Below are 11,694 nucleotides of genomic sequence, written 5' to 3'. Positions count from 1 at the left end.
AGGAACCGTTCTGAAGAGTTAAGGGAGGAGCCAGGATATATTGGAGTTTTTGCTGAAAAAAAAAATGTAGTCAAATGTCAAAGATTACTGCTAATCACAAAACACAGGCATATCAAATTAATGATTTTAGTGCTTTTCTATGTATGGGAAGATGCAAGAGTCCAGGCTCACTGAAATTATTCTTTAGGCATGCATCTTAACAATCTAGGGCCAGTATCTGAAGCACATAATGCTTCCTGTTTTTTCTCCATCCTGGATTCCCCTCGGGGAGTACCTTGCCACTACAGTGGATGATAGTTTGATGGCAGGCAACATTTGTTGTTTACTAGAATGGCAGGCAACATTCCCTGTCCACAGCTGTAAACACAATGACATAAACCCAAGAAGAAAATCCCACAAACGGGGACAGATTAGGCCAGTTTATGATTCCCAGCAGGCCCAGCCCTGACTGGTTTGGGATGAGCAGGCCCTGGGGGAGACCCTCCCTTCTGCACCCTCACCTGAGTTCTGTGAGCCTACTCCACCTTTTGCTTAAATGGAGTTTCTGGAGAAACCTCTGGGAGCAGTGTGTTGACTCCCCTCTCCAGGGGCAAGTCAAGAGGACAGGTGTGGTAGGCCCAGCTGAGCCCAGAGCAAGTGCAGAATGGGCATCAGGGCCTGGTTGATAAAACTGGGTTAAGTGTTTTATAAAGGGCCCTGAAGAATTGAATGCAGGCTGGAATGTACCACACTCTGAATCCCCTGACTTCTGTAATGATTCTAAAACTTATAATTTGCAATAAATCAGACACACTTAGCGTGAAGCAGTTGGAATTAATAAAGGCTTTAGTCCATTCAAATTCTAGCTCCTGATGCCTTCTCAGTTAATATTATGTGATCTCTATCCAAATTCTTTCTCCTCAATTCTTCACCCACCTTCTCCCCCTCAGGAAGCCAGTCTTTGGAAAATAGCATCCCATATGAAGAGAGCCCCAGCTTTGTTTCCTTTGTAAGCCCCTTCCTCTACCCCCAGCAGAATTGCCTTCATCCTCTGAGCTGTAGACAGGGACCAGAATCTCTTGCAGCCTGGAGGAATGGAAGGGTGTGGTGAGGGGACATGCTAGTTGACCTAGAAGAAAGTGAGAATGTCTGACCCTAATCACCCTGATTGAATTACCTCCCACTTCCTCACAGGACTCCTGCTAATGTGGCACCAGAGGAGAGGCAGGGATTAGAGAGGGGAAACCCACAAATTCCAGCTCTACACCCCTGTATGCAGGCTGTGGTCTGAGTGCTAGGCATATGAGCATGCTCAGTTAATTGGAAGGGAATGGACCTATTGGGATATAAGATGGAGTGCAGTAGACTGTGAACAGTGTCTATGAATTAGAGTGCAACAGAATGCTCAACGGAATTTCCTGCATGTCCCAGAAGGATTTCTGTAGAATCTTGTCTTCGCTCAGCCAATGGACCAGACCTGGCTTCCTTTGTAATGGTAAAAAGAGCAGGGATCCCAGCGCCTAGTGACCACCAGCAACATGGTGCCTCTGACGCTTTTGGAGCCCCATCTGCTCCACAAGCCCTGGCCCTGCCACGTGTCTGGACCACTGAGGTGGGAGAGGCTATAACGTTAGTCATCTCCTCCCTCTATATCATCACAGACACTCTTCTAGCACCCAGTCTTTATTCATTTTTTAAAAAAGAAATCCAAATAAGTTAGCAAAAAAAAAAAAAATATACAAAACAATGGCAAAACCACACGATGCTTAGTTAACAAAATAAATCACCCCAGGAGTCCCTGCCCACCCGCCCCCCCCCACCTGTCCCTGGCAACTTCAGCACAGAGACCTTGGTCAGATGGCAGCTTTACAAACAACACACAAAACAAAACAAAACATAAAACCATTGGAAGGTTCCCAGCATTCACTGCAAAAGCTTGGCCCCCCAGTGACTTGGGAACAGAGGATTGTTCCTCTCCCTTCTCTCAATTCAGGGCAGGCCCAGCCTAACCCTGGCATAGGAAGAGACAACAACAGGAGATGTGCATAGTTTGTCCAGGTCAGGACACTGTCTTCGTCTCTCAAAGTGTATCTTTTCAGGGGGTGGAATTGGAGGCTGCATTATGATCAAAGGGAAGCTCCTGAGCTGCCCCCTGAGCCAGGGGGCTTACACAAGGGGGCACTCCGGTCCCCTGCTTTATCTCCCTGGAAACAGAACTGCTCTCTGCTCTAAGGAGTTAGCTAAATGAGAGCATCCATTCCCTCTCTGGGTGGTGGGTTAACCTTATATGGATGAGGAGGGGGATAGTCTGGCATTTGGCAGCCCCAAGACTGGCTTCCTGGCATCAGGACAGCCTGGCTTAGGAGAGCCCTGCTTCAGAAGTGGTGGCATCTGTGGCCAGCTTGGGGGGCTCTCATGGTTGCCCATTTTGGCAGACAATCTCAATTGGGCATGGTTTCATCTGGGAAGGCCACAGCGACATCCTCCACTGTGATGCTGTCCACGATGGAGGTGAGGGAGTGCAGATTGTGGGCATCCGTAGGGTCAGCTGTGAGCAGATGATCTGTAAGGAGAAGGTAGGAAGATGTTACCTGGGTGATAAAAGTGTCTTAAGACCCAAGACAGGGGCTGAGCCCTTTGGAGTGGCACGGGTTTTCCTGGACAGATGGGTGAGAAAAGCTCAGGGTCCTACTCCCCAGCCCATGCCTTTCCTAGTGCTATGTGCACGTGTATGTGCGTATGTGTGTGTGAACGCCAGTGTGTCCTCTCTGATATCCCCTGGTGGGGTTAGAATTTGGAAGCAGTTATTCCGAAGTGGAGCCAGAATGGTGTATCCTGGGAGACTAGAACTGCCCTTTGCTGGCCCAGTTTTGCAGCACTGACTCAGCAATTCCCAGGGACCCTTGGGGCAGGGACATTGTCCTCTCCGTGGGGAAGGTCATCTACCAGGCACCAGCTGGGGAGTTGCAGGAGGCCTAGACAACTCCTTAGCTGGTCAAGGCTTCAGGGAGGCACATGGCCTTCTAGCCCACCATTTGGGGCCCTGGATTCAAAAGGTCCCTAGAGAGGCCAAGGGAAGAGGACTAGAGCAGGGAGTAAGATAAGAGGGGAGAACTGGGCTTAGAGATAGCCTGTGGGATTTGAGTCAAAGTAACCAGGGTCCTGGTCTCACTTACCCCCTGGGTTGGGGCCAAACTCCAGTGCACTTCCCCACTCTGGACTGCAGGAGGCACTATGGGAGCTGCATTCACTGGGCACCTGCAAGACAGGGCGAAGGCCCAAGGTCAGGGCATCGCCATTCTTGGTGGTGTCTCTTTGTCCAGTCCCAATGGGCAGAAGTACCTGTGGTGGGGTTGGAGGGTGGGCCACAAGCTGCAGCCCTCCAGCCTGGCCCACCCCCTGTTCCAGAATCTTCAAAATCACCTCCTTTCATGCCTTTCTTTGGCCACAGACCCCTGCTTCAGGGCCATTCCTAGCACCCATCCTGCGTGGTGATTCTGCCCTCATAGGACACCCAGCCTAAGGGGGTCTGTGGTTTTCTTGACCCTGGGATAAGGGTGAAGGAGGCAGAATGTCTGGCCCAACCAGGGCCACTTTTGTGCAGGCCTGTTGGGGTTCCATGAGAGACTGAGTGGGTTTGCTCTCTGCTCAGCCATACCCAGGAGGGGGTCGGGTGAGGGGCAAAGCAGTCTTCTCAGGTACACTCGGCCTTGCCTTTTAGGCCCTGTCTTCCCCCTCATCCAGCTGACTCTGGACTTGCTCCTGGATCCCTCCTTCAGTCCTGTTCCATCCCCCTCCACATGCTTCTTCTCCCCACTGCCTTTATCTTGTCTGGAAAGGACACAGAGACACAGGAGGTCAGCTGGGCAGCCCAGCTCTAACAAAGGAAGGCATCCTGCAGCCTCTTAAGACCCTGTCTGGCTCCTGCTCTAGCCATCTGACTGAGCCCCGCCGCGGGGTCCTCCAAGGCTGTCCAGGTGCCTCCTGTCCCCCCTCCCCCTGGGGCAGGTGGGTGGGATGGCCACTTACCCCTGGTTGGGGTCCGCCCCCGCCTCGGTAGCGGAGATCGCGCTCCTCCTGGTTGAGGGAGCTGAGCAGGGCCTGCAGGCGCTCGATGTACTGGATGGCACTGCGCAGGATCTCCACCTTGGGCAGCCGCTGGTTGGGGTTGAGCAGGGTGCTCCTCTTCAGGGCCTCAAAGGCCTCATTCACCTTCTTGAGCCTGCGCTTCTCCCTCAGCGTGGCTGCCCGCCGCCGGTCCACAGACACCGACTTCCTCTTGCACACCTTACACGCCCACGGCAGGCACTGGCCTGGGCAGTGCTCGGGGGTCCCTAGCCCCTTGTCTTCGAGGGGCACTCGGGCCTCGGGGCTCAGGCTGAGCTCAGTCCGCTCATAGCCCGGTGGCTCAAAGCCCTGGAGGTGGACAGGCAGGTAGTTTTCCCCGTCATAGAAGTGGGGTTCCTGGTAGAAGTAGGGGGATGTCTCATACAGCTCCATGGGGTCAGAAAAGACTTGTTCCTGCCACCAGCCCCCAAGCTCCTGCAGCCCCTCACGCCAACTGCTGGGTGCCATTTAAACCCTCCCCGCTGGCATGGAACCAGAGATAAATATAGCCAACGCCACAGAAACCTGAGCCCCCCTCTAAGCTGTTGCTGCACATCAAGACGTTTACAATGGATTAGATGTGATTCCCCTTCCCTCTCCCCCTGCACACCCCCACCCCTGCCCCCAGCCAGCCTACCCCCAGCCGGCTCTTGTGCACGGGTAGGGAGGCCATAGGGTGTAATTTGACTAGTTTTCATTTCTCAACAGCCTCCATGGGGGCTGGGGAGGTGGGGGAGGACACACATTCTCCTCTCATCTGCTCCTTTCAATTACTCCTAGCTGGGCGGCCTGCCTGCTTCTAGTCCCAAAGAAGCGGGATGGGGGTGGAGGGAGGAGTAAGGAAGGGGTAAGTTTGGGCTGGAAGAGGCCTTAAGAAGTCAACTTATTCATCCCCCTGCTTCCTCACAACACCTTACCCAGACTATATCAGTCAGATGAAACTCTTAGAGAGATTCCCCTCCCAGCGGGTGAGAGTGCTTTAAATTTGGGGCACGTATTGATACTCAATGTCTGAGGTAACAAGGATTGGCTGATGGATTCAACTTCCGGGTTTTCAAAGAAGCTTTGACATCATATGTCGCTTAAGTCTCATGTGATTGGGGATAAATTGAGGCAAAAGGAATTTTTTGGTCTTATTTTTCCCTTTTGGTGTGTGTCAGTGGAAGTTTTCTCTTTAATACAGCTGGCCAGGGTCAGAGCAGAGATTAGAACTTACAGTCTACACATCTCCACCTTCCCCACAGAGGCAAGGTCAAGATCTATTAAGCCCTCTGTCTCCTCCCTTTCTCACTCTGAATCACTTATCTGTCCTCCTATGTCACCTCTTCAACTTTCTTTCCTGCCCCATTTAGACACCAGGATTTTCCTGGCTCCTTACTGTGGGTGGGGTAGAAAGGAGAGAAAGCAGAGACCTTCAAACTCAGTTTAAATATGCCCTCTCCTTGACCACTTGGCTTGGTTGTTCTGGTCTTCCCTTCTGAGCCATCAGCTTTATATATATCATGCAGATCTCAAATATCAGGTGGAGGAGAGACTACTTAATCTTCGGGCTTCTCAGTCCACGGATATCTCTCAGCAGAAGCTTTGGGGTCTGAGAGGACAGTGGTCCCAATATAGTAGGCGGACCTCAGAAATCAGCAGTGAACAAGGCTCAATCTTGGGACTGAAGGATTACAGGGATGCTCAAGGCAGGGTCTCTACCCTTGAGGACCTTACCATCTAGTAGACCCTGCTAGTCACCTGGTTCTACCCAACCCCTGATGCCCAAATCCCCTTCCCAGTGGCCATTGTCCAACGTCTGTTGTCCTCACAAGGCAGCCCATTCCACTGATGTGCAGGGAGGCCTTCTGGGTTTTGAACTGCAATCTGCTCCCTCTACTATCTTCTATCCTGTGGTCCCAGTTTTTTCCCTGGGACACTCTGGACTACGTCTGATTCCTCCTCCTAAGACAGATGAGGCTGATGTTATAAGTTCCAACCAGTGGCGAGGATAACAAGAAGAAGAGGAACTGTGCTAGGGACTCAGGGAAGACTTCCCAGGGAAGGTGAGATCTGAATGGAGCTTGAAAAACCCAGCTTTTCTCCCTCTCATTGTCTGTGGTGAGGAGCCAGGAAAATGCTGGTGTCCTTTTGGGGTAAGGAACAGAGATGAGGAGGGGACATAACTAGACAATTTTTAAAAAAACCCAAGGATTTTGAGGGGGAGCAGCAAGGTCTTAATTTGGTTTTTGGCCTTACCACTGTGATACAAAGTGGCAGCCTTGGGGCTGTGGGTTGTAAACCTTGCTTTGACTCTGACCAGATAGGCTGAAGAAGAATCTCTATTTCTAACATACATCCCATCAAGAAAAGAAAAAATAAAAGAAAACCCTTGTCTCAGTTTACACTCTAATCCTCTGAGCGCTGAGAAAAAAAGTGATGTTGAAATTACTATAGAAACCCAGAAATTGCACTATTTTGTCCTTTTGGGATCCAGTCTGCCTCACCCCTAAACAATGTGCCCACATCCTCTAAAAATGGAAGCAGGAGAACTGGGCTTGTTCTGTGATTGTTTCTAGGATCCTACTCTCTGGTTGGTGAGTGTGGACACTGTGTGAATGTTAAATTACAATGCAAGAGAGAGCTATTTTAATTCAGCAGTAAACATGGGGGCCACGACCGATTGTAAATGAGTGGCTTCATCAAATGAGTGTTGAAGTTTACAGAAAATCAAAATCACCGAAGGCTGGAAGGGGAGGAGAGCCCTGGGCTGGGTCTTGGAGAAAAGGTAGGATTTGGATGAGAAGAGGAGAGGAGGGTGAAGGGAGCATTGGGTAGATGGGTTTGTATGGAGCTCAGGGTTCAGGTAAGTGGATGATTGGACAAGCCTACAAAGACGAGAGGAGGCCCACCTAGGCAGAATGGAGGGACTTGAAATCTGAGGCAAGGAGATGGCACAGAAGACCATGACAATGACCCAGGAGTGAAGTGCTGAAGACCTGAACAAGCCACTCAGAGGCAAGAGGATGGATTCAACTGGGAGAGGATGTATGTTTCAGCTGGTAAATGGATGGTACATGCGTATTATAGGGGAGTGGTTGTTGTATTGATGAAAGGGCACCTGGCACATGGAAACACCTCCAAAACATTAGTCCCCTTACTTGCTTTGTCCCCTTCTCCACTCCTGGCCTCTCCCTCAGGCTATTTCCCTGGCTGTCTTCATTGCCTCTGGGGGACCAAAACAGCAGGGAAAACCTGGCCCTACCCCATGTGTGTATATATTTATTCATTCACTCTTTCATTCAAGGAACAGGTATTGTGCACCTTGTGCTGGTTGTGAGAGTCACTGATGTGAATAAGATGTGGTCTTTCTGCCTGCCAGTTACTCACAGTTGAGTGAGGAAGATGATTATACAAAGTAGGTGATAACAGAGTAGGCTAGAAAAAGTGCTAATATAATCCAGAGAAGGAATTTATTCATTTACTCCTTTCTCTGCTCAACTCAATTTCCTGAGAGCCCACTCTCTATTATTCCCCGGGCATTACTGGACATAGGCAAGAGCAGTAAATAAGATGAGTCCCTGCCCTCAGTTTGGGTGTGAGTTTGGCCTTAGGTCTGTGTGACGTTTGCCTCTGACCAAATGTGAGGACAGGACTGGGAGGTTAGGGTGACCTTGTGTGTCTAGGTTTCAATGAATCCCTGTCTGTGGATGTGTTTGTGTATGTCTGTCTAAGTAAGTGGCTTGGGGACATGTCAAATCTCAGCTGTGAGGCACAGACCCTTCCAGAACTGAGAAGATAGGGTGGCCCAGGTGTCTCTCACCTCAGAACCCTAATGGAGCGATTGACCCTTTTCTCTCCTTGTTCCTCTCTTAGAACTGAGCTGAGGAAAAGCTGCCCCTAGAGGCTCCCCCTGCATATTCCTCCACCCCGTGAAAACTGCCCTCTGATGGATGGGAACATATTGGTGCCAAGCACAGAACAGCCTTTGTGCTCTGCCACCAGTGGTGATCCATCAGCTCTAACTTGACAGCAGGGCGTCAGGCCTTAATCCCCACCCCTGCTGGCTTGGGCACTCAGGGCCCCCTGCTCTGACTGTAGCCTCCTTCTCCAGCAGTCCTGCTCCCTCCAGAGGAAGGCCTTATCCGTGGCTGGGGCTCCAGGGCCAGGTCGTTTGTGCCCCCACCCTGACTGTCTCAACTTGATTCTGTCTATTTGCATGCTGGGCTGATCTCATTTGCATGGTAGTGCTTGGATTTCAAAATGCTCAGAGATCCCCTTCACCTGCTCCTGACTCTACCCTTCCACATCTGCTGCATACCCAGTCCCAGGCCTCCGACTCCCAGCATCTTCCAGTCCCTACTGACCGCACAGGGGGGCTGACCTGGGCTGCTAGTTTGCTTGACTCACATCAAAGCAAGTTTCCCATCCCAGAGTCTCACATACCTAGGTATAGAGGATCAAGGAGAAGGTTCTGGAAGAGTGGGAGCCTCTGGCTTCTCCAAACAGGCCCCACATTTTGTTTGCCTAGGCTAGTTCTCTGGTATTATGGATGAGGACCAGGTGGGAGGCGGGTGGCAGGTATGCATGTACATTTCAATAGGACCTAGATGCAAGAACATGTCATGCAAATCAGCATTATTTGTGGGGCTTTGTAGCAGGGTGAGAACAGATCACAGGATCATAGAATGTCAGAGGTGTAAGGTAGTCTAAGGATCAGCTAGTGCACCTTCTTCCTTCTACATACTGGGTGCACAGAGCACTAATGTCAGAAGTGTGAAGAGCGTTGGCTCTTGGACTACCTAGGCTCTTGGACTGCCTCTTAGGCCTCGGGGCTGAATGAAGGTGACTCATCTTCCTCTCTGAGGCTGACAGGTGAAGAAGGGTGCTGCAGGTGAGTACATGCTTTCCAGGTGAGGCTGGGGCCACAGGTGGGAGGCAGTGAGGGAATTGGAGGTGCTCTAGGTTTCAAATGGAGCATTCAGAGAGACATCAGGAGAGGTAGTGATGGAGAGATGAAAAGAAGACACAAGAGAAAGGTGAGAGACAATAGGCTGGGGAGACCAGGGGGAATCCTGAGGGCTTGAGACAGGAGGAGAGGTTTGGAGGCAGATGGGAGCCAGGGTGGAGAGATGAGGGGGAGGGGAGGGCTCCAGGCCTCCAGAGGCCACACATTGTTTCCATTGAGAACTGAGCATCATATAACCACTGGGAAATCCGTCCCTGCCTGGAATCTGGAGCTCAGAGCCAGGCTCATTCATCAAGAATCTCTGGCCTTGGGGTGGGGAAGTGCAGGTCTGGAGGTGGAAGGGGATAGGTCCTTGGGAAGTTAGGGTCATGGAGAGGTGATTGGTAGACACAAAGCACAGAGCTAGTTTTTTAAATAACCAGACCAGAGCTTGGGAGAGTGTGTGGCAGTGTGAACCTGAGGGCCTTTAGAAATATAGGTGAGGATTTCTTATGAAATCCCTATGAGGGCTGGAACTTCAGCTCCTGGTTGAGACAAATACTGTGAGAAAGTTCAGGGAAAGAGGAAGAAGAAACCCTGGATAAGGAGTCAGGGCATATTACTGTCATTTCTCCTCTCTGGTTCTCAACTCCCCTGTTTGTAAATCAAGATGCTGGATTGAATGATTCAAACAGCCCTTTGAGAGGTGACATTCTTTTTCTGACTCAGCATGTGGGACTGGAGGAAGTGCTCCTGTGGTCAGGGGTAGGAGGGCTGTTTTGAGTGTTGTTTGAATCAGACCTAGCTCTGAAGGTGAACTCATAGGATCAGAGAGGGCAGGTTTCCTTGGATATTTTGTCCCATCCCATCTCCACTTCTGCTCCCATATTTAATCTCACTGAAAGGCAACTGGAATGTTCTCTGGACCCATTTCAGCCTACCTAGAACTGCCTGGCATGTATTTGTCATACTCATCTCTGAACAACACCCCCACTCCTGTCCCCCTTCCCTTCCAGCCTCTCAATTCTGCCCTCCCTGTGGGCCAAGAGCCCTAGCATGCCACCTCACCCCCCTTCTACTCCCTGGACAGCTTCTATTTCTGCCTCTTTGACAAGTTGTGACATATTTGGGAGCAGCTGCTGACTGGGTGGAGGTGCCTTTGCTTTTCTCCCAGCTCTGTCTTCTCCTCCCCAATACCTCTCCCAATAGCCACCTCTTCCCAGAATGTGTTATAAGACCCTCCCTGCATTCCTCTCTCTGGAACTCAGGCATCCAGCTTTTCCTAGGTTCCTGCAGGGGTGACCAAGGCTCTAGACTGATATGGAGGGAGCCTTGTGGGATAGGAAGTCAGGTGGCCAGGTGTAGGGGATAGGATCTCTTCTGCCATGTCCCAGGCTGTATGGTTTGAGGCAAATCTCTTCCCCTCTGGGATTCATTTTTCTATCTTTAAAATGGGGATGATGAGTAATGTCTTCCTTGTCAACCATAGTGGTTTTGCCACCTATTTACTGTAGATGACTAATGCCACCACCCAGTAGTTCCTCTCTATCTCTTATCCTTCCAAATCGAATTAGTCAAAAGCCCCTCAACCTCTGTTCCCCTCTGTATCTTAACAATTCCTAGCTTCACATAAAGCCAGGAATTGTTTGAACTTCCACTAGTTTTAGCAAGAACCTCACAAAACAGTCACACCTTAGTAGTAAAATAAAGTAAAAGGTACTCTAGATCTGCTTTTAAAAAGTTTAAAAATAAGCCTCAAGCAAAGGGTCGAACTAATTTAACTTCCTGCCAGAACAAAGTCCAACACTCTTCAAAGGAATATGATAAAATTCAACACTCAGTTATATAAAATTCACAATGTCAGTTATTCAATCGAAAGTTAGTAGGCAGCAAAGAAACAGAAAAAAATGTGACTTACAATCAGGAGAAAAACTAGTAAATTGAAATAGTCAATTGACCCAGAAATGATAGAGATGATAGAATTAGCAGATAGGGACATTAAAAGAGCTGTTATAAATATGCTCAATAAGCTTAAGGATTTAAAGAAAAACATGAGCATAATGAAGAGAGAAATAGAAGATATAAAAAGAAATCAAAATTTCACTGGATAAGATTATATATTAGTCTGCTTTGGCTGCCATAACAAAATACCATAGACTGGATGGCTTAAACAAAATTTTATTTTCTCACAGCTCTGGAGGCTAGAAGTCTGTAATCAGGGCACCAGCATGGTTGGGTTCTGGTGAGAGCTCTCTTCCTGATTTGCAGATGGTTGCCTTCATGCTGTGTGCTCACATGGCCTTTCCCTGGTGCACAGAAAGAGAGATCAAGCTCTCTGGTGTTTCTTCTTATAAGGGTAATAATCCCATCAGACGAGGCCCCCACCCTCATGACCTAATTAACTCTCCAAAGCCCCATCTTCAAATATCAATACAATTACATTGATTACATTGAGGGATTAGGGTTTCAACATATGAATTGGGAGGGGGGTGAATACAAACATTCAGTTCATAACAGATTAATAGCAGATGAGACATTGCAGGGAAAGAGTTCATTGAATCTGAATCAAAGCAATAGGAAAAATCAAAAATGAAACACAGAGAAAAAATATTTAAAAAAGAGCTTCACTGACATGTGGGACAATATCAAGTGGACTAACAGACATGTAATTGAAGTCCCAG

At 49.4% G+C, this 11,694-nt stretch overlaps 1 protein-coding gene across 2 annotated transcripts; it reads right to left on the bottom strand.

Annotated features, from left to right (window-relative positions):
- Positions 1-1,646: 1,646 nt before the first annotated feature.
- On the bottom strand, positions 1,647-4,577 carry MYOG (myogenin). 2 transcript variants are annotated; one of them, XM_082434910.1, is made up of 3 exons: positions 4,009-4,577; positions 3,156-3,321; positions 1,647-2,542 (listed from the first exon to the last, which is right to left on the bottom strand). In XM_082434910.1, the coding sequence occupies exons 1-3, from the start codon at positions 4,552-4,554 to the stop codon at positions 2,421-2,423; spliced, it is 834 nt and encodes a 277-aa protein (XP_082291036.1). In that variant the 5' UTR covers positions 4,555-4,577; the 3' UTR covers positions 1,647-2,420. The 2 variants fall into 2 exon arrangements, with proteins under 2 accessions (XP_082291036.1, XP_082291037.1); XM_082434911.1 differs by having other exon boundaries at positions 3,156-3,237; positions 4,009-4,566.
- Between the last annotated feature and the right edge of the window lie 7,117 nt (positions 4,578-11,694).

The sequence above is a fragment of the Balaenoptera physalus genome, assembly GCF_965194825.1.
Source record: "Balaenoptera physalus genome assembly, chromosome: 1".
NCBI classification, from domain to species: Eukaryota; Metazoa; Chordata; class Mammalia; order Artiodactyla; family Balaenopteridae; genus Balaenoptera; species Balaenoptera physalus.
Note: the sequence above shows the minus strand (reverse complement) of the source record. Positions and strands in the feature narration are given on the sequence as shown.

Coding starts and splice junctions, on each gene's coding strand:
- MYOG (XM_082434910.1), bottom strand. CDS start 4,554: ATGGCACCCAGCAGTTGGCGTGAGGGGCTGCAGGAGCTTGGGGGCTGG. Junction 3,322..4,008: donor GGGGCGGACCCCAACCAGGG/GTAAGTGGCCAT, acceptor ACCCCACCACAG/GTACTTCTGCCCATTGGGAC. Junction 2,543..3,155: donor GTTTGGCCCCAACCCAGGGG/GTAAGTGAGACC, acceptor TTCTCCTTACAG/ATCATCTGCTCACAGCTGAC.